Source organism: Megascapheus bottae, chromosome 1 (genome assembly GCF_031878675.1).
Source record: "Megascapheus bottae isolate mThoBot1 chromosome 1, mThoBot2.hap1, whole genome shotgun sequence".
Taxonomy (NCBI): Eukaryota; Metazoa; Chordata; class Mammalia; order Rodentia; family Geomyidae; genus Megascapheus; species Megascapheus bottae.
The window spans coordinates 27,302,934-27,326,358 of NC_143509.1; the positions used below are offsets into that span (position 1 = coordinate 27,302,934).

The following is a 23,425-nucleotide window of genomic DNA, read 5'->3' on the forward strand; positions in this document are numbered from 1 at the left end:
GGCACTAGCGACTCACCTCTGTTGTCATCCTAGCAACTCCGGAGGCAGAGACCTGGGGATTAGGGTTCAAGCCAGATTCAGTAGAAAAGTCTGTGGGATTCATATCCAATTAACCAACAAAAAGCTAGAAGTGGAGGTGTGGCTCAAGTGGTAGAGTGCCAGCTGTGAGTGAAAAAGCTCAGGGACGGCTCCCAGGCCCAGAGTTCAAGCCCCATGACCAATCCAAAAAGAGAAAGAAACCCTTAATATGGCCCTCGCTCTCACCCTGTTGTCCAGGTCCCCAGCTCTGTCCTCAAGCACCCTGGCTCTGTGTTGCAGCTCTTCCTCATGGGGCTTCTGAGCCTCTGACATTGAAGCTGTGGTCACAGTCCTGCATACAGCAGCGTGGCTCCCAGAGAAGGGCTGACCCTCCCATGTCCTGCTGGGCCACAGCTGGCCCTGGAGGACAGAGAACATCTCAGCCCGCATCTCTGGGGGAGAGGTTATACTTCTGTGCCCTATTCTTGGGGTAATGTCTAGGGGGAGATTTGGAAAGGAAAAATCCTGGGGAGCCCTGAACTAGTGGCGCTTCCAGTCGCAGAACCAGAGTGATTCAAAGCCATGTCTCTTATTCCAAAGACATAGTGACTGAGAACGTTACCTATCTTCTTCCTACCTGTCCATCCACCCACTCATCCATCTGCCTACCTACCCACCTATCCGTCTGTCCACCCATCCACTCATCAACCCACCCCTCCACCCATCTGCCCACAAAACCATCCATCTACCCACTTACCTGTCCCATTTATCTACCCATTCAGCCATCTACCCATCTATCCACCCAGCCACCCATTCATCCATCAGACCGTCCAACCATCCATCCACTTACCTGTCCATCTATCCGCCTGTTCAACCATCTATTGTTCCATCCACCCACCCACCCAACCATCCATCCATCCATTCATCCATCTACCCACCTGTCCATCTGTCCACCCATCCATCCATCTACCCACCCATCCATCCATCCATCCATCTTCCCATCTACCTGTCCATCCACCCATTCAACCATCCATCCACCCACCCACCTATCTATCACCCATTCAACCATCCATCCATCTATCCATCCATCCATCCACCTATATACCTGTCCATCTATCTACCCATTCAGCCATGCACCCTATTCATCCATCCATCCATCTACCCATCCACTGTATCCATCTACCTATTTAGCCACCCATCTCTATATCCATCTTTTTTTTTTTTACCAGTCCTGGGCCATGAACTCAGGGCCTGAGCACTGTCCTTGGACTTTCTCAAGGCTAGAGCTCTACCACTTGAGCCTCAGCACCATTTCTGGCTTTTTTCTATGTATGTGGTACCAAGGAATTGAACCCGGGTCCTCGTGCATGCTAGGCAAGCACTCTACCACTAGGCTAAACTCCAGGCCCTCTATATCCATCTTTAATCCACTCAAGATCCTCAGCATCCTAAACACTTTCTGGTAGACAACAGAAACACAACAGTGCCCAGTCAGACTTTTCCTTGTGCTATCCATGAGTAAATGTGCACTGATACCCATGAAAGCCAGAGTCCTAGAACTCAGATATCACAGGACCTGTGGAGGGACTCTGTGAGAATGATTCAGGGAATGTCATCTGAGGGCAAGTGGAAATTCCCCATGTGATGGAGGTGGAGTTCAGGGCAAAGGAGACTGCATGTACAAAGAAACCCTGTGGTAGGTGGAGCTGGCGCACTCAAGAACAGAAGAGCATGCATTTCTGTGAGGGCGGGAGGGGAAGGTAGAGAGGAAGCATTGGGGTCTTGAGCAGAGTATCATGGAAATATCTGCCCTTGATGACGTCTAGCAGCTCACAAATTCACTCAGCATTAGCCCTGGGCGCTGCAAGGCCCAGGCTCCCTGCCCGCCTCCACCTTGTACTCCTGGGAGCCCAGAGGTCTGGCGCCATGGTGGGAACAGCTGACACCTGTATGAGTTCAGGTGCTCACATTCTGGTTTTGTAGGTGAGGAGGTGGAGGCTGGGACAGCAAGATCACACACTGGCCCCACCCATCCCCCATCCTGCCTGCCCAGCCAAGAAAATCTGGGGTACTGTTTTGCAAGTAGGGAGCAGGAAGCTCAGATGCCTGACTCCACCCCTAGCCCCACTACTCTCTTTAGCCTCAATTATTCAGTCAACCAACACTCCTTGGCCCAATCTGCCCTGGAGGAGACTTGGGATGGGTGGAGGAGAGTCCTAGGTTCCCGTTCAGCTCCTGTGCAGCTTAGATGAGGTATTCTCTCTCACCCCCACCTCATGAAGGCTTTGTGAATCTAACAAGGGGCCTTGCTCTCTGGACACCTGGCACTTAGCAGGGAAGCTGTGGCAGGGTTCTGGTGGGGGGATGAAGAGGTCCCACTTGGGGATTGTCTAACGGCCCATTCCTCTTATCCTGATGGAGAAGACAGTACAGCAGCAGTCCCTGCCAGAGCCCAGTGGGCATATATGACTGTTTCATGACTGGCCCTGGACCTTGGGCCCTTGGGTCTTGGGTTCTGGCCTTGAAGTCATCTGTACTTCTCCAAGCTCGTGCCTGAGTCTGTTGGGATCCAGGCATCTGGGAATCACTCCTCCTTCAGCCCCTAGCCCAGGGCTAGAGCAGAGGTCACTCAGCATAGGTGGCATGACTGACGGCCAGGCATAGGGCCGGTTGATACCACCTGTGCCCCCTTTTACTCAGTGTGAGATGCAGCTACAGCAACCTCGTAGGCTCCAGAAAGCCTGGGCATCCTGGGGGCTACCACACCCTTGCCAGCTCAGTTTTTGTTTGCCCACAGCCAGCTGAATGGGGCTGAGTTCCCTGGCCTCCAGACAGCGTCCTCTGCTGTGAGCAGGGTAGGCATGGATGAGTGGATGCTTTTTATCTTCAGCCCCTGTTTCCCAGTGTAAGGGAGGTAGGGAGCAAGGGCGGGACTTCTGGCTGTGCTAGGCTGGTGATATTTGATTCCCAGTCTTTCCAGGACTGGCCATGGCTGAGACCTTTGATTACTTGCATAACATAGGGGTGATAGGGGACAGTAGCCAACACTCACCTTGCAGGTTCTCTGCAAACACTGGGTGCTTGGGGAAAGGATACTGATTTGGCACCAGTGGCTCATGGCTGAAATCCTAGCAACTCAGGAAGCTGAGATCCCCAGATGAGAGGAGAGACGCTGTTCCAAACTTCACGGGAGTGCTGGGATGTGAGCCCCATGGGCCACTTCTGGGTATCAGAAGACCTGGCTTTGTCATCCCCAAACTGTGCAATAAACAGGAGCCTTTGGGCCTCTTCCCCAGTCCTGGAGGAGTTTACTGCAGGACAGAGCTCCATTCTCAACACTGTCTTCTTGCCTGTTGCATAATTGTCTGACAAATTTCTTTTTCTTTGTTTTGAGACAGGATCTCACAATGTATCCCAGGCTGATCTTGAACTCCAAGCCTTCTATCTCTGCCTCCTGTGCTCTAGGATGACAGGCTTTTACCACCATGCCTGGTGTCTGGCAAATACTTACTGAAGACCTCTCAATTGGCCCAGAGCAGGCCCTTGAGGACATTGTTCATCCTGGCTTCTGACCCGTCTGGATGATTAGCCTCCAACTCCACCTGGCTTCCAGGATGTGTGGCGGTATCAGGGGACAGAGTGTCAGTCCTGCACCCTTTCCTCAGCTGATGGGCCAGCAGTCACTCGTCCTGTCAGTATTCCAGCATGGGTCATGATGGCACTTAGGGACATTTGTGGAACATGGGTGGCTCTTGACAATCAATAATTCAATAAAGCACCAGATGTCTGCAGGGTGCCAGTAGATACCTTATCTTTTCGGCTTGTTAAATCAAGTCTGGTCAAGGAAGTAGGCATCTGGGTTCTGGAAGAGGAAACTGAGGCAAGAAAAAAGGGTCAAGGTGTTGGTGAAGGCTGGGGCTAGCAGGAAAGGTCTGTTTACCTAGAGGGTGTGCGGGGGTCTGAGCCCTGAACACTCTCTCTTGACTTTACTTTTGTCTAGAATGGCTTGCCACACGTGCACACTGGACCTGGAATTTCAACTCAAGGCCTGAGCTCTTTGCCTTAGCTTTCTTTTTTTTCTCAAGGCTGGCACTTTTCCACTTGAGCCACAGCTCCACATCTGGCTTATTCCTGGTTAATTAGAAATGAGTCTCATAGACTTTCCTGCCCAGGTTGGCTTTGAACCTCTATCTTCAGATCTCATTTTTTCCAGCAGCGAGGATTACAGGCATGAGCCTCAGCGCCCAGTTTTTGGCTTACTCTTTTTTTTTTTTTTTTTTTTTGCCAGTCCTGGGCTTGAGCTCAGGGCCTGAGCACTGTCCTTGGACTTTCTCAAGGCTAGAGCTCTACCACTTGAGCCTCAGCACCACTTTCGGCTTTTTTGTATGTATGTGGTACCAAGGAATCGAGCCCGGGTCTTCGTGCATGCTAGGCAAGTGCTCTACCACTAGGCCAAACTCCCGGCCCTGGCTTACTCTTTATATTGAGAAAACACCACTCACCTTCATCTACATAGAGGGGAAAGAAATAGGCCTGTGGTTGAGGGGTTGGGGGGGCGGTGTCTGGGGTCCAGAGGAGTCAGCCTGTCATTGATAATCTAGGATGCTCAGAGTCTGACTGAGAATGTGGTTCCCATCTCACCAGGTGCTGGAAGTCCCTGCCCTGTGGCCAATTCGGTGCTGAACCCGGCCCCCCTCCCCACGTAGAGAGTCAGCCCCGCGTTGGCCCCGCCCACACCACAGGCCACGCCCCCGACCAAGACCGCACGAGCATCGGGCCACGCCCCCTTCCCCCTCGGACATGGAGATTCGGCTTCCTGTGTGCCCCGCCCCGCCAGAGGCCCCGCCCCTCCCGGAGGCCCCGCCCCTCCAGAGGCCCCGCCCTGCAGCGGGCGCGCGGGGAGGAGCGCGCGGTCACACTCGGAGGAATACGGCCGGGTGGGCGGTTTCCCGCCGAGCGGGCGACTGCGCTGCCACCTCGGGCTCGGGATCTTGCGCTCGGGCCTGTCGCCGAGCCTAGCGCCGTTCCAGAACCTCCCGCCGGCCGCCGGCAGGTGAGCCCAGGGCCAGCCCCGGCAAGGGGGGGGGGATCGTCGAGACCCCAGGCCGCAGGCGAAGCCCGGGGGGTGGCGAGGTCTGGCTGCGCTGCGCCCTCCTCCCCGACCCCGCACCGGGAGAAGCCACAGGTGGGTGGCAGCCGGGGGCGGGGCCGGGACACCTGGGGCCGCGCGTCCCGGGTCCTCCCGGGGGACCGGGTTGGGAACCCTTCGGACAGCGCGCAGGGATCCCCTGGCACGGACGGGCGCGCGGCCGGGGGCTGCGCCCCCCACCTGTCCCCACCCCCCAGGGCTGGGAAGTTGAGCCCCGTTCTCTGCGAGGAGGAATCCGGGCCCCGGCGGGGCGCCCCACCCCCCAGCCCCGTCCCCCGTCCCTGAGCGCCCGGGGCCTGACAGGTGGCCCCCTCCCCCCTGGACGGTGCCCGCCCCTGACGCCCCTCCCCCTTCTCTTCCCAGGTGCTGTGTGTGCGGCCCCTTCCCTGGCCTCCCCGCTGGCTGTCCTCATGAAAAAAACCAACATGTGGTTTCTGGAGCGGATTCGGGGGTCTGGAGAGAATGGCGGGGGTCGGGGGGCCGCGGGTGAAGCCGGGGACAAGGCCTCCAAGGGGCCTCTGTACAGCAATGTGCTGACACCCGACAAGATCCCCGACTTCTTCATCCCTCCCAAGCTGCCCTCGGGCCCCGCCGAGGCCGAGGGGCAGGCCGAGCTGGGCCCTTCCCCATCGGAACAGAGCCTGGCCTCGGCCGCTCCCCGCCGAGCCCCCCGGAGCCCCCGGCTGCCAGCCAAGCTGGCCGCCGAGAGCCGCAGCCTGCTGAAGGCAGCCACCAAACATGTCATCCAGATAGAGAGTGCGGAGGACTGGCCGGCCGAGGAGGCCACGAATGCTGACCCCCAGGCCCAGGGCGCCATGTCCCTGCCCTCCGTGCCCAAGGCGCAGACATCCTATGGCTTTGCCACCCTGGCCGAGAGCCCCCACACCCGGCGCAAGGAGTCTCTTTTCCACAGTGAGCACGGGGCCCTGGCCCAGGTGGGCTCGCCCGGGGCGGGGCGCCGCCGGCCAGGCGGCAAAGCCAATGGAGGGGATGGGGGGCCACGGGAATCTGGGGGGGCCCTCATGAGCCCCGGGCGCTATTTCAGTGGTGGGGAGAGTGACACAGGGTCCTCGGCCGAGTCTTCTCCGTTCGGGTCCCCTCTGCTGTCCCGCTCTGTGTCACTGCTCAAGGGCTTTGCCCAGGACAGCCAGGCCAAGGTGAGCCAACTCAAACACTCCGTGGGGCGCCACGGGTCCCTGTCGGCCGATGACAGCACCCCGGACACGAGTCCCGGAGTCCGGAGGCGCCTCACTCGCCGGGCCACCCCAGAACCTGGTCCCGAGTCTGGCCAGACACCTCGTGGGGAGCACACGGTGCGCATGGGGGTGAGGGGCAGCGTGCGGCTGCTGGCCGAGTACGAGGCGGCGCAGGCCCGGCTGCGCGTGCGCCTGCTGGCCGCCGAGGGCCTGTACGAGCGGCCCTGCGACGCCCGCAGCATCAACTGCTGCGTGGGGCTGTGCCTGGTGCCCGGCAAGCTGCAGAAACAGCGAAGTACCATCATCAAGAACAGCCGCCATCCCATCTTCAACGAGGACTTCTTCTTCGACGGCCTGGGGCCTGCCAGCGTCCGCAAGCTGGCCCTGAGAATCAAGGTGGTGAACAAGGGTAGCAGCCTCAAGCGGGACACGCTGCTGGGGGAGAAGGAACTGCCCCTCACCTCGCTGCTCCCCTTCCTGTAAGGCCAAGGGCAGGAGGAGGGGGCCAAGTCCCCTCTGGGTGAGGTGGTGGAGGCAGATTGGCAGGTTGGGGACCCAGCTGGAAGGCAGGCCTCACTTAGGCTGGGCTGGGGGTTCCCAGGGGCCCAGATGCTGCCTACAGTGTCATTTTTTTTTTTCCCTTTCTGGAGGAAGAGAGACTGCCAGGGCAAAGAAAAGAGCCCCAGAGCTCCAAGTGGGGTTGCAGGAAGAGGTTGTGAGGGGCCCAGGGATTTGTGGAGGTGCACCAAGATTGTTCTTCCCAGGTTGAGTCCTGCACTGAGCAGTCTTTTCCCTTGATGTGTGGGTATCAGTTTCTCCCACTTCTTTATCACCACCACATTCTGCTGAGGCCCTGAAGACTTCCTTTTTTTTTCTTGCCAGTCCTGGGGCTTGAACGCAGGGCCTGAGCACTGTTCTTGAGCTTTCTCAAGGCTAGGGCTCAACCACTTGAGCCACAGCACCACTCGTGGCTTTTTCTATGTATGTGGTATTGAGGAATGGAACCCCGGTCTTTGTGCATGCTAAGCAAGCACTCTACCACTAGGCCCCCCAAGCTCCTCTTTTTATGCGCATGTGCTGGTACTGGGGTTTGAACTCAGGGCCTTGAGTGCTCTCTCTCTCTCTCTCCAGTTGTGGGGTTTGAACTCAGGGCCTAGGCGCTGTCCCTGAGCTTTTCTGTTCTAAGGCGAGCACTCTACCACTTGAGCCAAGGCTCCACTTCTGGTTTTCTAGTGGTTAATTGGAGACAAAGAGTCTCATGGCCTTTCCTGCCTGGGCTGGCTTCGAACCATGATCCTCAGATCTCAGGCTCCTGAGTAGCTAGGATTACAGGTGTGAGCCACGGGTACCCAACTCACTAATGATTATTTTTTTCCACTCAAGGATAGCTCTCCACCATTTGAGTCAGAGCTCCACTTTGGGCTTTTATTTTATTTTATTTTTTCCTGTCCATGCTGGCTTCAAACCTGGACTCTCAGATCTCAAGTTTCCTGAGCAGTTAGGATAACAGGCATTGAGCCACTGATTGCCCTGAAAATGCTTGGTATTCTGCCTGCGGTGTTCCCAGACTGAAGAAGCCCTCCACTCCTTCTCTACGGTGGGCTTTTCATGTCTTCACCATGGTTGGAACAGCTAATGCCCTGACGCCACGACTGCCAGGCTGGCGTGAGGACCACCTATCCTTCCTTCCAGCTGGCACCCTTGGCCAGTGGCCCTGGCTCCACACGTGTAAATAGGATCTGATGATGGCAAATAGGAAGACTCACCAGGAGCGGGCTGGTCCTGGCTTTTGTTTGGTTGGGGGAGTCGGACAGCTGGGCAGGGCCAGGGCTATGTGGATTCTTGCTGGAATTCTGCCACACTGCAGGATTCACATAGGACAGAAGGCCTGCTGGGCCCAGACAACCCCAGGCACTGCTGTGGGGTTCAGAATGCTCCTTTCTCTTTGTCACCCTCTTTGTTAGTTTTGTACCTCCTAACTTCCAGGTCTTACTATAGAGGGGTTGTGGGAACTGATCCCCCGCCCCGGCTCCTGATATCCATCCTTGAGAGAAATCTGTGTCCCTTTGAGACAGAATGAGGGGGACCTTGAAAGGGGGTGTCCCTATTTTCTGGGGGACTTGTGAGGCCTGGGCTGGTCAGGCTAGGGGCAAAGGGACCCTGCATGGAGCCTGACACTGCCCTCTCTGTTTTCTGACCTCTGCCCTGTCCTCCTTGGGGCCCCCTATACCCTTAAACCTGTTTTCTATATCTCTGCACTGTTTGATATCTTTGTGTTTGAAGTTGACTGTGGATGAATCTTCTTTATGACACCTTCCCAAATGTGTTTGTTTATACATGCTGTTTTTAGTGCAATAAAGGTGTTTCGGGAATGTGGGGGTGGAGGTCTGCTCGCTCTGCTGTAGAGTAAAAGGGAAGGAAGTTTGGCTTTGGATTGTGGGGATGCCAGGTGAGGAGAGACCTCTCTGGCTGCCTCCTCCTCCTCAGGTGCCCAGTGGGAGCGCCCCTCCACCCCCAGCCCTGCTGTGACACATGCATACCTGGCACGCAGCAGTCTGGGTGGCTGGGCACTGACCTTGCCTGTCCATCCAGTGTTCTAACCTCAGCCTGGAGACAGCTGACCACAGCTCCTGCTTCTTCTGGTCCTAGCTCATTTGGGGACCCTCAGATGCAATCAACTGGCCACAGCTTCAGCTGTGATCAGACAGAAGCCTGCTTGGCCTGTCCTTCCCTGCTGTGTGAGGGGAGGTTGGGTTTCACTTCTGCCTTGGGCTGGGTGGGCAGAGGAGGGATTGGCCTTGTCTTTCTACCCCTCCCACCCCAGACCCCTCATTCCCTGTACATCACACTGGTCTGAAGCCATCAACTTCCCACTAGTACAGGGTATCCAGGGGCCCTGGCTGGGAGCCAGATCTGCAGGGTGCCGAGTACAGGCACTGGGGTTGGCAGTCAAGGCCCACCCTGCCCCTCCCCCTTCGCCGGCCATAGAGTCCTGTGGTCTCCCCTGGGCCTGTGGGTGGGACCTGATGTCCTCTTCTGCCTATAGGAATTCTGGGATTTCTTCCTACCCTAGACAGGTGAGGGGGTGAAAGAAGATCAGGGGTCCTTGGGTGATAGTGGAGGGGGGCCACTGGGCCTGCCCAGTCCCATGAGCTACAGGGCAGGAGTGGACTGGGCTTAGGTTTTGCCTCCTGACTTCTGGTTTAGACCCACCTGAGCCATCAAGCAGGCTGTGACCCCTGTAGTCTTTGGGGTTTTACCTCTCCTCTGACCTCCCAGGACATGACCCTGTGACCTTGGCTGCCACCCAGATCTCTCCGGAAGTGACCACCCATGATCCATCCGACAGGGCGCAGGTCCTCGTCAGGCCTTTCCTGCTGCTTATCAGGCAGATGAGCCACGCTGAGGAGGCCCACGGGTCCCAGGATGTGTTGCCAGGGCAACTGGGCTCTGCTCTTCCCCACCAGCTACTCATCCCCAGGCCGTGTGTGTGTGTGTGTGTGTGTGTGTGTGTGTGTGTGTGTGTGTGTGCGCGTGTGTGCGCGTGCCAGGAAGACATATGCCCCCACCCTGTGCCCGTGTGTGTGTCCTATATGTGATGGCTCATGACAATATGTGTAACCATAGTAGCCTCTCGTGAGTGTATAGCTGTGTGTGCTGTGGTGTACGCATGTGCCTGTGTGAACCGTGAGCACACTGGCATGTCATCACCCTGTATTTATGGGGCTCTGGCTGTCTCCTCCCCCTCAGATCCTCTGGGGGGGCCACGCAGTGTCCCCCCTTCTACCCACCTCTCGCTCTCTGGGCCCTGCCTCCTGCTCAGGCTGTGCCCTAACGCACACCCACACCCCCTGCATACCAGGCCCGTGTAACTACTCTGTCTGAAGATGCTGGCCAGAGCAGAGATCGCTCCTCCCTGTGTGACAGTGGCTGCCACTGCGTTTGGGGCTGTGTGGCTTTCTTCCATGGCAGAGGCAAGTGTCAGCCTCAGCATTCTCCTCTGCCCTGAGTCTGGCTGCCCGCTGGGAATTCCTCAGGAGGCCCTGCACCGCCAATTTGATGTAAATCATCACCGATAAATGCCCCCACTTCAGTATAGAGCCAGTGCAGGGAACAGGAGAGCTAAGAAGTAAGGGTCGTGTTCAGGTTGAACAGCCTTATCTGAAGCTGAGGATTGTCTATTGCTTCAATTCAGACCAAGAAAAATTCCCAGCCCCCTTTCGTCTCCTCGGGTGAAGTGATTTCTTCCACTGGCAGCCAAGAACATAGTCCAGTTTTTCAGTGGCCTGAAGGCTGTTGAAGGAAGAAGCCCTGCCTTGAGGGACCCTCAGACGGGGAAGGAGCAAGAAAGGGACCCCGTTTACTGAGGCCTGAGCTGGGGGCACCCAGAGCTGCAGAGGGCCTGGAGTGAGGGGTGAACTGATAGAAAGGCCTTTGTGGAGAGGAACAGAAGCAAATGTAGAGGGAGGAGCGGGGAGGCCTCAGGTCGTAAGGTGTTCTGGGGACATCCTGGGATTCTACACCCAAATCTGTGCCCACAATACCACTTCCATTCCCCTGCTGGTTCTACCATGGTGCCCTGTGGCCCTACCAGCCTCTCACTGAGCCCTCGTGCCCTGTCTTTGTTGGATGGAGATGCCATAAGCATTTCTACTCCAAGGCCCTCAGATACTGGAAGGGGCGGTCTGTGTGGGGTTGGGGGGAGGGATGGAAGCTCAGTTTTTCCTCTTCACAGTGTGGCTCTGGGCAAGCCCAGGGGCATCTCTGATTCTCCCCGGCCTCCCAGGGGCTCTGTGGACCAGGAGCGCTGGAAGGTTCTGTTGTGGTAGAGCTTAATTGAATTTGCCAGATCATTCTACAGAATTGCACAGCTTGGCCAGGATGATGGAAGGCATCGTATTAAGACCAAGATCACCAGTTGGCTGTCTTCAGAGCTGACCCCCAGCCTGGTGGTGGGTGGGTGGGCTCTCCAACCCTCCAGGCTCCTCCTCTTGCTGGCTGTGTGTGTGGGGTTCCTGGTGTGTCCCCCTCCCCAGGCATCCAATTCAGCATTCGCCTTTCTCCACAGCTGCGCTGGGCTGGGGAGGGGGGCGGGGTTGTGTCACAGCCAGCTGAGCTGATTGGTGGAACGGTGAAGGGAGCCAGCCTCTCCTGGTAGGGCTTTCATAAGCACTGAACTTGAGCCTCAGTTTCTCCGCCTGAGTGAAGGACCTGTGTATTAAGTCCTCACTGGGCCTGGCACCTGTGGCTCATGCCTGTTATCCTAGCTACTCAGGAGACTGAGAGCTGATGTCACAGTTCAAAGCCAGCCGGGGCAGGGAAGTCCCTGAGCCTCTTTTTTTTTTTTTTTTTTTTTTCCCAGTCCTGGGACTTGAACTTAAGGCCTGAGCACTGTCCCTGGGTTTTCTTCAAAGCTAGTGCTCTATCACTTGAGCCACAGTACCACATTTTTTTCTATGTATGTGGTACCGAGGAATCGAACCCGGGTCTTCGTGAATGCTAGGCAAGCACTCTACCACTAGGCCAAACTCTCAGCTCCCTAAGATTCTTATCTGCAATGAGACTCACTCTCAGATGGGAAAACTGAGGCCTGGGGAGAGTGGGAGGGCAAAGAGACCTGCTTGAACCACTGGGCTGGTAGATGTGAACACACATCCAGAGGTTCCCTCCTCTGCCCTGCTCCTGCTCTCTGGCCTGTCCTCGAGTCAGGTCCCAGAGCCACATCTGCCTGCTAGGGTTCAAATCCTGGAAAGTTACCATGGCCCTGTGATTCAGTTTCCTCTCTAGCACCTGTGCCCTCCCTTGCATGGTGGCACTGATAAGCGCACCCAGGGTGTTCTGTTTTGGTGGCTGGGTGCAGGAGAGCATGGGTGAGAGACTAGTGCATACTCTAGAGCAAATCTCACCTGCTCCACGATGGCCTCTACGAGGGGATTTCTGTCACCAGGATGCCTCCTTCCCTCCCTCCCTCCTTTCTGTTATTGTTGTTGCCCCTCCTCCTCTTCCTCTTCCTCCTCCTCCTCTTCCTCCTTCTCCTCCTCTTTCTCCTCTTCCTCCTCCTCCTCCTCCTCTTTTTCCTCCTCCTCCTCTTCCTCTTTCTCCTTCTCCTCCTCTTCCTCCTCTTCCTCCTCCTCCTCCTCCCCTTTTCCTCTTCCTCCCCTCCTCCTCCTCTTCCTCCTCCTCTTCCTCTTCCTTCTCCTCCTCTTCCTCCTTCTTCTTCATCATGGGGCTTGAACTCAGGGCCTGGGCACTGTCCCTGAGATCTTTTGCTCAAGGCTAGCACTCTACTAATTGAGCCACAACACCACTTTGGGCTTTTTCTATGTATGTGGTACTGAGGAATCGAACCCTGGGCTTCATGTATGCTAGGCGAGCATTCTACCACTAGGCACCTCCCAGCCCTCCCGTTTCTTTTGATTGCTGATTCCTGCCCAAAGTTAGGATTCCCGCGGCGAATCCTGTGGCAGCTCCTAGGATGTCCTTGGGGGTGATGATCCCGTGGCGTCCTCTCCAGAGCTGAGCTCCCCACATTGAGGGTCTGAGGATCCCAGTTCAAATCCAGTTTGGGCAGGGAAACTCTGTGACTCATCTCCAATGAACCAGAGCATACACACAAGGCAGAATGGCAGCAAAGACAGCTGCTGTCACTGTCGGTGGCTGATTTTGCTGGCTGGGTGGGTGGATGGTGGCTGCTGGGCTCCGTGTATTTATAAATGCTTGCTGGGTTCCAAATGCAAATGGTCAAGTACCAGATCCAATATATATATACACACCTCAGCTGCAAAATGCCAAATCCTCCATTTACAAACGAGCGCGCAGGACTAAACAGGCATTTCTCTAAAGACCCACAAATGGCCAGCAAACTCAGGAACACAAGCTTGACATCATTCATTATTAGGGAAACACAGACCCGAAGCACAACAAGATAGCACTTCCCGCCCACGGGATGGCTACAATCACGAAAGAGGTAAACGGCAGCGAGCGTGAGCATGGAGGCTTGAGGATAGTGGAGGCTTCTTCACTGTCAGTCAGAAGATAGTGTGGGGAAAATATGGTGAGCAAAACAATCTCCAGGGAAGGGGTTCCTGATAATGGAGTACCCAGAATTTTTAGCTGGCCCAGCAACTGCATCACCATGGAGTACACCCCCCCCAAAATGTAACTTGCCCCTAGGAGCTGATGGCTCACGCCTATCATTCTAGCTACTCAGGAGGCTGAGATCTGAGGATCGAGGTTCAAAGCCAGCCCAGGTAGGAAAGTCCAAAAGCCACAAGTGGTGCAGTGGCTCAAGTGGTAGAGCACCAGCCTTGAGCAAAAGAGCTCAGGGCCAGGCCTTGAATTCAAGTCTCATGGCTGACAACAGACAAAGTGGTTAATGCGATTTGAGGAGCAATAATAAAAGTTCACTGAGTTAAAGAAACTTAGAGATCTGTGTCCTTCCTCATATACAAATTATATTTCAATTAAAAAACAGACAAGACCAAACATCTCACAGATATACTCTACTTGGCTTGGGATCTTTGCAAAAAAGAAGCAGAAGCTGCTGAAACAGCTGGAGCACTGAAGGTGGAGCTGTCCCAGCTGTGCGTGGCTGAACTGGCTGGTGGCGTGGTGTCCAAGCTCTCCAAAATCTGAGTTGTCTGTAAATCCAATGCCCGGGTTCTCACTGTCATTATCCAAACTCAGGAAGAAAACCTCAAGGAATCCCGCAAGGGCAAGAAGTACAAGACCCTGGCTCAAGGGTAGGGCGGTAGCCTCGAGCTAGAGCTCAGAGACAGCACCCAGGCCGAGTTCAAGCCCCTTGACCCACAAAGAAGAAGAAGAAGAAGGAGGAGGAGGAGGAGGAGGAGGAGAAGCCCCTGCACCTGCAGCCTAAGAAGACTTGACTCCTGGGCTGGGGCCTCACTAAACATGAGGAGAAGCTGAAAACCAAGAAGCTGCAGCAGAAGGAGCAGCGGTCCCCTCGGTGCAAATGGGCCATCAAAATCTGAGCAGTGCCACAATGATCAAATGAAAACCCGGAAAAGAAGAAGAAGAAGAAGAAAAAAGCTCCCAGACTTTCACGCCCTGGCTGCCTTTGAACTATGATTCTCAGATCTTGGCCTGTTGAGTGGTTATAATTACAGGTGTGAACCATGGGTGCCTGACTCTCCCAGAATTCTTCATTGTCCTCCCATGATTCTCCACGATCCTCCTAGCATCCTCCACCCTCCTTCCACCACCCTCCGCCACCATCACCCATGATCCTCCATCATTCGCCTGCCGTCCGCTGTCATCCTCCATCATCCTCGTCTCCACAATTCTTTGTGTGTGGGGGAGGGAAGCAGGAGGGGGGAGGAGTCATGGGGCTTGAACTCGACCTGGGCGCTGTCCCTGAGCTCCTCAGCTCAAGGCCACCGCCCTATCCTTGAGCCAAGCTCCACTTCCCATTTTCTAGAGGTTCATTGGAGATAAGAGTCTCAGGTCCTTTTGTTCCCCGGCTGGCTTCGAACCTTGATCCTCAGATCTCAGCGTCCTGAGTAGCTAGGATGACAGGTTTGAGAGCTACTGGCACCCAGTTCTTTCTTTCCTTTTTTTTTGGTCAGTCAGGATCTGGGTGCTGTCCTTGGGCTTTTTTTTTTTTTGCTTAAAGCTAGGGCTCTACTACAGCTCTACTTCTGGTTTTCTGGTGGTTCACTGGAGATAAGAATCTCACAGACTTTCCCGCCTGGGCTGGCTCTGAACGTCAATCTGCGGAGCCAGGATTACTAGCTGCTGCAGTGTAGCTGTGAGTACAGGTGTGCGTCGCTGCTGCCTGGCATGGGTGCCCATGCTTCCTTAGAGCTGACAGGAGGCTGTTTTGCACTTTTCAGACAAGAACAATGAGTGTGCAACCCCTTGTGCAGCCCCTGGCTGGCCTCCCCTTGCACGCACTCTTCCTTCCTGGAAGTGACTGCCAGCAGATGCTGGGTGATGTCGCTGGACTGGGGAGGTGCTGGTAAGCCCCGCCCACCATGCTGCTTTCTCCCCTGCAGGCACCCGGATGCTCATTCCAGTGGAGAGTCCAGTCCCACTGCCCGCCCCGAGGGGGAAATCCCCGTCATTATACAGGAAAAGACACGCCTGGTGGCTCTCATTTGTAATCCTAGCTACTCAGGAGGCTGAGAGCTGAGAATCACAGGTCATAGCCAGCTTGGGGCGGGGGTGGGGGGAGAAGGGGAGCCATGAGACTCTAATTTCCAATGAACCACCAACAACAAAAAAGCTGGAAGTAGAGGTATGGCTCAAGTGGTAGAGGCCCAATCCTGAGTGAAAAACATGGAATTCAGTGCCTAAGCTCTGAGTTCAAACACCAGTAAGGCACCAAAACAAAAACCAAACAAACCAAAACAAGCATTTGAGTTTAATCTCTGTCCTTACCAGACAAGGCTGAGCCAGAGGACCCCAGCTTCTAGAACTGGCTGCCCCCCCACATAGGGGTTGATTCCAATGTGGGGATCGCCCTACGGTCCCGGCAGAACAGGGACGGGTGATCATGGAGTCTCCTGGGAGGGGGAGGGGGACGCTTGTGGGATCCCCAGGTATAGAGAGGCTGAGTCCCCTCCCCGGAGGCATTTGTGGGGGACACGGGCCACTGTCCCGGCTGGGGTGCTGCTACATGGAGGAATGAAGGACTGATAAAACCCATAATGTCCACAGAATGGCAGAAGAAATTCAATTGCATACGAACAGTGTGTGTGTGTGTGTGTGTGTGTGTGTGTGTGTGTGTGTGTGTGACCGCTCCAAGCCTCTAGGCCCGCCTCCTCCAGGCTCCCCACCCCCCATCCCTGGGGAGTGGGGGGAATCTTGACATCTCCTTCTTCATCCCTGCTGAGTGGCAGCCTGGCTGGGGTGGGGTGAGAGCAGGGTGGCTGGGCCCCCCACCTTTTCCAGATCCCCTCGGCAGACTCAACACCCAGCTCATTTTCCATCCTCCCTTTCTATCCATCTCCCCCCCGACACACACACACCACCACCACCACCTGAAGGACTTAATTTAGTCTCTGGGCAGCGAGCGCTGTGCGGGGCGTGTGTCGGGAAGCCTAGCTCTCATCCCAGTTCTGTTCTGGGCATCTCCATAGGAACCAGACTGCGCTTTGAACTGCCAAGGATGCCAGGCGCTGCCTCCTCCCCCCTCCCCCACCCCCAGGCCCTGGGCCCTCCAGAAAGCACGCAATGATATTGTGCCTGAAGCCATGGGACTATGAGACTCGGAGCAGCTCCCAGTCCCCCACCCCCCGGCCATGCACCCCACAAAAGCCTGTGAGGAGGGGGTGACAGATGAGAACAGCCTCCACCTTACTCAGGGACTGTTGAACCTTAGGTCCAGGTGTTGGGGGAAAAGGCACAGACAGCCAGCCACAAGTGGGCTGCGCTCCCCCCCCACTCCCAGGGGTGGCAGATCTCGGCATGCTCCCCACTTTCCCAGATGCTTGCTCTGTTTCCAAGAACAGGCAGTCCAGGCAGAAAGGTGTGTGGACAACTGGGAAAAAGGAAGGTTTGGTTTCATGGCCATTCCCAGACTGTGCCTGCTGTACTTCACTGTGTGTGTGTGTGTGTGTGTGTGTGTGTGTGTGTGTGTGTGTGTGTGTGTGTGTGTGTACCAATACTGGGGCTTGAACTTAGGACCTGGGCTCTGTCCCTCCACGTTTTCACTCAAGGATAGCATGCTCTACCACTTGAGCCATAGCTCTACTTCTGCCTTTTTGCTGGTTAGTTAGAGATAAAAGTCTCACATTTGTCTCCCTAAGGCTGGCTCTGAACTTTGATTCTCAGATCTCAGCCTCTTGTAGCCACCAGGGTACAGCTCCAGGGAGATTTTTTTTTGATTGTTTGTTTGTCTGCATGTGTGTGCCAGTCCTGGGCTTGAATTCAGGGCCTGGGTGCTGTCTTTCAAGGAATTAAGAGACTCAGAAGCCCTTTCCCATCCATTCTGGCTTCTTAGTGTTGTTGTTTGTTTGTTTTTTATTTTTGGCCAGTCCTGGGCTTGATCTCAGGGCCTGAGCACTGTCCTTGGGCTTTCTCAAGGCTAGCATTCTACCACTTGAGCCACAGCATCACTTCGGCTTTTCTCTGTATGTGGTGAGGAATCGAACCCCGGTCTTCATGTGTGCTAGATGAACCTTCTACCACTAGGCCAAACTCCTGGCCCTTTGAAGTGTTTTTACTATGAATTTTCTATGCAAGTGTAACCCGAGCTGGAGGGAGTTTAGGTTCCCGGCTGTGCATCCATCTACCCCCTGTACTGCCTCTCTGAGCTCAGCTGTCTTCCTCAGTATAATGGGACCAATAGAGGACTGCTGCCCGCAAATGGAGGTTCCTGTGGCTTGGGGCAGGGCGTCACCTTGTGGTCATACCAAGCATTGCAGCTTTCTCCTCTGGTTTTCTCTAGTCCTCCACTCTGCTCTGGCCTTCCTTTAACCCCCTTCCCTGTCACACACACATGCACACACACACACACACACATGCACACACACACACACACACACACACACACACACACACACACGGGTGCTAATGGCTCTTGCTTGTAATCCTAGCTACTCAGAAAGCTGAGATCTGAGGATTATGGTTCAAAGCCAGCCCAGGTAGGAAAGTCTGTGAGACTTTTTGCTGTCTAGTATTTTTTCTTCCCCAGTCCTGGGGCTTGAACTCAGGGCCTGGGCACTGTCTTTGAACACTTTTTTGCTCAAGGCTAGAACTCTGCCACATGAGCTACAGCACCACTTCTGGCTTTTTCTGTGTATGTGGTACCAGGGAATCGAACCTAGGGCTTCATGCATGCTTGGTGAACACTCAGCTGCTTAGGCTATGCTCCCGGCCCCTGTGAGATTTTTATCTCCAATTAATCACAGAAGAAGAAGAAGAAGAAGAAGAAGAAGAAGAAGAAGAAGAAGAAGAAGGAGAAGGAGGGGAAGGGGAGGGGGAAGAGGAGGAGGAGAAGGAGGAGGGAAAGGGAGGGGGAGCAGGAGGGGAGAAGGGGAGGGGGAAGGGGAGGGGGAAGGGGAGGGGGAAGGGGAGGGCTTAAGTGGTAAAGTGCTAGCCTTGAGCAAAAAGGTGCTCTGGGACAGTGCCCAAACCCCAGGACTGGGACAAAACAACCACAAAAGGCATCTCACAGACTTTCCTGACCAGGTTGGTTTGAAACTCAGTCCCCATCTCTCCGCATCCTGAGCAGCTAGGATTACAGGTATGAGCCCCCAGTGCGCAACAGGCAAAAGGCATTGATGTGGAAGGCACTGACAAAACTGGAGGAGAAAAACAAAACAACACAAGTCTAAGCTTAAGGCAGCAGTATAAAGAAGCCCTGTTTCAGCTGACCAGGCAGGGATTCCAGACAGATTCGTTAGGACCAAGTTGTGAGAAAGACAAACCAGGGCCCTGGAGCCACAGCAGAGCTCTGGCCCCAGAGAGTGGATGCTGGGCCTGGGGAGAGAGAGACAGCAAGAAAAGACTGGGGAGGGCAGAGGGAAGGGGAGGCAAGCTGACCCCAGGCCACCTTTTTGGGGGTTCATTAAGTAAGGAAGATGGAGCTGTCAGAGAGTGACTAAGTGTGGTTCAAGCCCCAGTTTCCTTCCCCCTCTGCCTCTTCCTCCCCTGCCTCCTCTCTTTTTTCATTTTGTTTTCCTAGCTCCTCTTCCTCCTCCTCCTCTGCCTCCCTTTTCTCTCCTCCTCCTCCTCTGCTGCTCCTTCTCCTCTGCCTTTTCCTTTCCTTCTCCTCTTCCTTGTCAATATCTCTATCCTCTGCTCAGGAGTGAACTTGATAAGCAGAGTAGTCTGCTTATCAAAATGTGAATTATTGCAAAACAGGTGAGAAAAACAGCTTCCAGAAGTTTTGCTCTAGCTCCTGTTTTTTTTTTTTTTGTTTTGTTTTTTTTTTGGTTGATTGTGAGGCTTGAACTCTGGCCTGGGCACTGTCCCTGAGCTCTTTGGCTCAAGGCTAGTGCTCTACCGCTTTGAGCTACAGAGCCACTCCCAGTTTCCTGGTGGTTAATTGGAGATAAGTCTCATGGATTTTCATGGCAGGGTTAATTTGAGCCATGATCCTCAGATCTCAGCCTCCTGAGTAGCTAGGATTACAAGCGTGAGACACCAGCACCCAGCCTAGTTTTGGAGATTTGTTACGTGTTCAGTTGGCCCTAGGAGCTTTGGGCCTGAGGTTGGGTGGGGTAGAGTGTGGTAGTGATGGGGAGAGACTAGGGGGAAGGAGGAGGAAGGGGGAGGGAGGGAAGGGGGGGTCATGGGAGGATGTCACCTCATGGCAGCCAGGAAGGAGAAAGCAAGAAAATCATTCAAGCCAATGTTCCACATGACCCATATCTCCCAACAAGGCTCTCCTTCGACCACCCAGAGACCCCATCAAATTACAATCTATCAGTGGCTGCCTCCAAGTAAACCGGGCAAATGCAGTTAAAAAGCTAGAAGGTTGGGGCCGGGAGTTTGGCCTAGTGGTTAAAGTGCTTGCCTAGCATGCAGGAAGACCTGGGTTCGATTCCTCGGTACCACATACATAGAAAAAAGCCAGAAAGTGGTGCTGAGGCTCAAGTGGTAGAGTGCTAAGCCTTGAGAAAGTCCAAGGACAGTGCTCAGGTCCTGAGCTCAAGCCAGGACTGGCAAAAAAAAAAATAGCTAAAAGATTCTGTAGGTAAATCAGGGATCAGGCTGCTCCTCCTTCCCTCCCCCCACAATGTATTTTAGTAGAAAGTAGAAGGCATAGCCAGGCGTGGTGGCTCATCCCTGTAATCCTAGCTACTCAGAAGGCCGAGATCTGAGGATCAAGGTTCAAAGCCAGCCTGGGCACAGAAGAGGAATTCCAAATAAGAACTAGAAAACGGGAAGTGAGGCTTGGCTCAAGGGGTTAGGGCGGCGGCCTTGAGCTGAAGAGCTCAGGGGACAGTGCCCAGGCCCAGGGATAGGGCAGAAGCCTTGTACTGAAAAGCTCTGGGACAGGGGCCCAGGCCCAGAGTTCAAGCCCACCAACAAAAAAAGAAATTAGAAGGCATTGTTGTCTTGGTCATCTGAGACCAGGAGGTAGAAAATTCCTCTGAGGAGAGTGGAATGTGGCCTCTAGTCTTAGCTGGGGTGAGGTGGGGGAGCAAGAGGCCGACCTAATTGAGGACTACAGTTTCTTGTCTACAGCCTCCCTGGTGACTCAGCACATCTTCTCTGATTGGTCAGTTTGTCTCATACCTCATTTGCATAGCAGTGACCAATGGGACCACAGCTCAGGGAATCAAAACCCCTGAGACTCAAGAGACAGAGAAGAGGAGGACGGAGAAAGATATGATTCTCTCTCTCTCTCTCTCTCTCTCTCTCTCTCTCTCTCTCTCTCTCTCTCTCTCTCTCTCTCTCTCTCTCTCTCTCTCTCTCTCTCACCCCCTCGTCCCCCCCAACCTGGTAACACTGGCAGGTATTGTCTGCTGCCTGCCTGCATCCCTGCAGGCTGCAAAGCCAGAAGGGCTGTGAGCTGAGCAGGTTCTGCTCACTTTACCAAACAGCTGAGTAAAACCCCAGGTGACCAGCACTTCCCAGAAGCCCTGACTCTGATCACACTGCTGCACAGCCCGGCCGGCCACACCTAAGTCCTTGGGGTGGTGGGGGGAGAACATTTCAGAACCAAGTCATCAAGCAGGACCCATACCCGCTCCTTCCCAGCCGAGCACTGGGGCCAGAGCCAGCCCTTCCCCCAGCGTCCTGGATGCCTGGTGCCATTTTACCACACTAGTATTTTTTTGGGAGGGTGGGGAAGCGGAGGAGGGGAAATACTGGAGTTTGAACTCAAGGCCTTGCACTTGCTAGACAGGTGTTCTTCCATTTGAACCACACCTCTAACCCCATCTTTTATTACAAGAGCCCTGGTCAGCTCCACTGTAGAACAGTTTTGAATAACATACAGGGCTGTCACCTCTTCCCTGCGGGTCTCCAGGCTTGAGGCCTGTCCCCATCCCAGCTGTCTGACAGAGGTGGCAGGAAAAGGCCCCACAAGTGTCCCATCCTGTGACACCTCCCTGCCAGATTGCTTGGTTTGAAGAGTACGCTTCATCTCATCTTTTTAGTGTTATTATTGTTGTTGTTATTTTGCCAATTCTGGGACATGAACTCAGGACCTGAGCACTGTCCCTGAACTTGTTTTGCTCAAGGCTAGTGCTCTACCACTTGAACCACAGCACGCTTCTGACTTTTTCTGCGTGTGTGGTACTGAGGAATGGAACCCAGGGCTTCATGCATGCTAGGCGAGCACTCACTCTTCCACTAAGCCATGCCCCCCCGTCCTGTTGTTGTTGTTGTTATTTAGGTGGTGCACAGAGGGGTTATCGTTTCTTAAGTCAGTTAATGAGTTCTTTCTTTTGTGGAGTCATGGTCTGGGGCGGAGCCCCTTTGTACTCAAGGCTAGTACTGTAGCACCTGTGCCATCGCGCCATTTCCACGTAGCTTTTCGAGCAGTTCATTGGAGATCAGAGTCCCGTGGAGACTTTTCTGCCTGGGTTGGCTTCAAACCACGATCCTCAGCTCTCGGCCTCCTGAGTAGGTAGGATTACAGGCATGAGCCACCAGTGCCCAGCTTGAGTACCGTTCTTTGTGGGCAATGTCACTCCTTCCTTCGTTGACTCTCTCCCAGTTCATCCTGTTTTTTTGGTTCTTTTTGTAGGTCATGGGGCTTGAACTCAGGACTGGGATCTGCCCCCTGAGTTTCTTGCTCAAGGCTAGCACTCTATCCCTTTGAGCCACAGCACCACTTCCAGTTTTCTGGTAGTTAATTAGCGATAAAGAGTCTCACAGACTTTTTTTTTTTTTGCCAGCCCTGGGCTTTAAGCTCAGGGCCTGAGCTCTGTCCTTGGATTTTTCTCAAGGCCAGAACTCTACCACTTGAGCCTCAGCACCACTTCTGGCTGTTTCTAAGTATGTGGTACCAAGGAATCAAACTCGGGTCTTCGTGCATGCTAGGCAAGCACTCTATCACTAGGCCAAACTCCCAGCCCCTCACAGACTTTTTTTTTTACCTGGGCTGACTTCGAACCATGACCCTCAGGCTCCTGAGTAGCTAGGATTACAGGTGTGAGACACCAGTGTCTGGCTGGCTCCCTTAATTTTTTTTTTCCTGTAGGTTTTAAAATGTTTTAGCTTCAAATCCTGAATCCATTTGGTGTCATGTTACATGTGTGATGTGGGAAGATGTAAGTTGCAGTATTATGCCAAACACCAGTGGCTCATACCTATAGCCTCAGCTACCAGAAGGCTGAGATCTAAGGATCTGGGTTGGAAGCCAGCCCGGGCAGACAAATCCAAGAGACACTACAATTAGCCAGCAGAAAAGCAAGACGTGAAGAAATCACTTAACTGTAGAGCCTCAGCCTTGAGCAAGAACACTAAGGGGCAGAACTTAAGCCTTTAGTGCCAGCCCAAGTACCAGCACACACATACAAAAAAAAAAAAAAACCAGAGAGAGAGAGACAGACAGATGGACGGACAGAGACAGAGACAGTGGAAGGAGATAAGGGAGGAAGAAGGGAGGAAGGAAAGAGGAGGAAGAAGAGGAGAGGAAGGAGAAAGAAGAGAGGGAGAAAGGAAGGGAGAGGAGGAGGAAAAGGAAGGAAGGAGGTAAAGAAGGAAGGGAGGAAAGAAGAGAAGAGGAGGAGGGAAGGAGAAGAAAAAGGGAGGGGGATAAGGAAGGGGAGGAGGAAGGAAGGAGGAAGGAACTGTATGTTACTTCTACATCATCTGACAGCCACATTCCGCTGGGGGCTTGGAATGAGGATGGTGGAACTCAGGGTTGGGGCCATTCTCCTGTCGCCAGGGTAAGCGCAGATATGTTTGGGATATCAGGGAGCAGAGCCACGGGGTCTCTTGGGACCCTGTCCACGGGAGAGGGCCGGCAGAGTCTGCCCACCAACACCACCTCAGAGGTTGGGGCTGAGCCCGAAGTGCAGCTTGAGGATGCCACGGAGGACGTGCAGAGCACATCATGCGAGAGCCAGTGGCTGCGCCAGACCCCCCAGACCCCCAGCCTTGAGCAAACAGAGCTGGGATTGCAAGATGGGACCAA

General features: G+C 54.5%; 2 protein-coding genes and 1 pseudogene across 3 annotated transcripts in view; all 3 read left to right on the top strand.

Annotated features, from left to right (window-relative positions):
* Positions 1-4,954: 4,954 nt before the first annotated feature.
* On the top strand, positions 4,955-6,929 carry C2cd4c (C2 calcium dependent domain containing 4C). 2 transcript variants are annotated; one of them, XM_090328695.1, is made up of 2 exons: positions 4,955-5,203; positions 5,531-6,929. In XM_090328695.1, exon 2 carries the CDS (start codon positions 5,578-5,580, stop codon positions 6,844-6,846), a length of 1,269 nt encoding a protein of 422 aa, XP_090184821.1. In that variant the 5' UTR covers positions 4,955-5,203; positions 5,531-5,577; the 3' UTR covers positions 6,847-6,929. The 2 variants fall into 2 exon arrangements, with proteins under 2 accessions (XP_090184821.1, XP_090184812.1); XM_090328686.1 differs by having other exon boundaries at positions 4,955-5,071.
* Positions 6,930-11,652: 4,723 nt separating this feature from the next.
* On the top strand, positions 11,653-14,354 carry LOC150068632 (large ribosomal subunit protein uL29 pseudogene; annotated as a pseudogene).
* An 8,835-nt stretch (positions 14,355-23,189) lies between these two features.
* The window catches only part of Spmap2 (sperm microtubule associated protein 2), an 11,468-nt gene continuing 11,232 nt past the window's right edge, over positions 23,190-23,425 (top strand). Inside the window, 1 exon segment of the mRNA XM_090329003.1 lies at positions 23,190-23,410. Within this exon segment, the coding sequence (XP_090185129.1) occupies positions 23,190-23,410 (221 nt within the window).

Excerpts from the sequence above, each read along its gene's own strand:
- C2cd4c (XM_090328695.1), top strand. The coding sequence starts at position 5,578 with ATGAAAAAAACCAACATGTGGTTTCTGGAGCGGATTCGGGGGTCTGGA.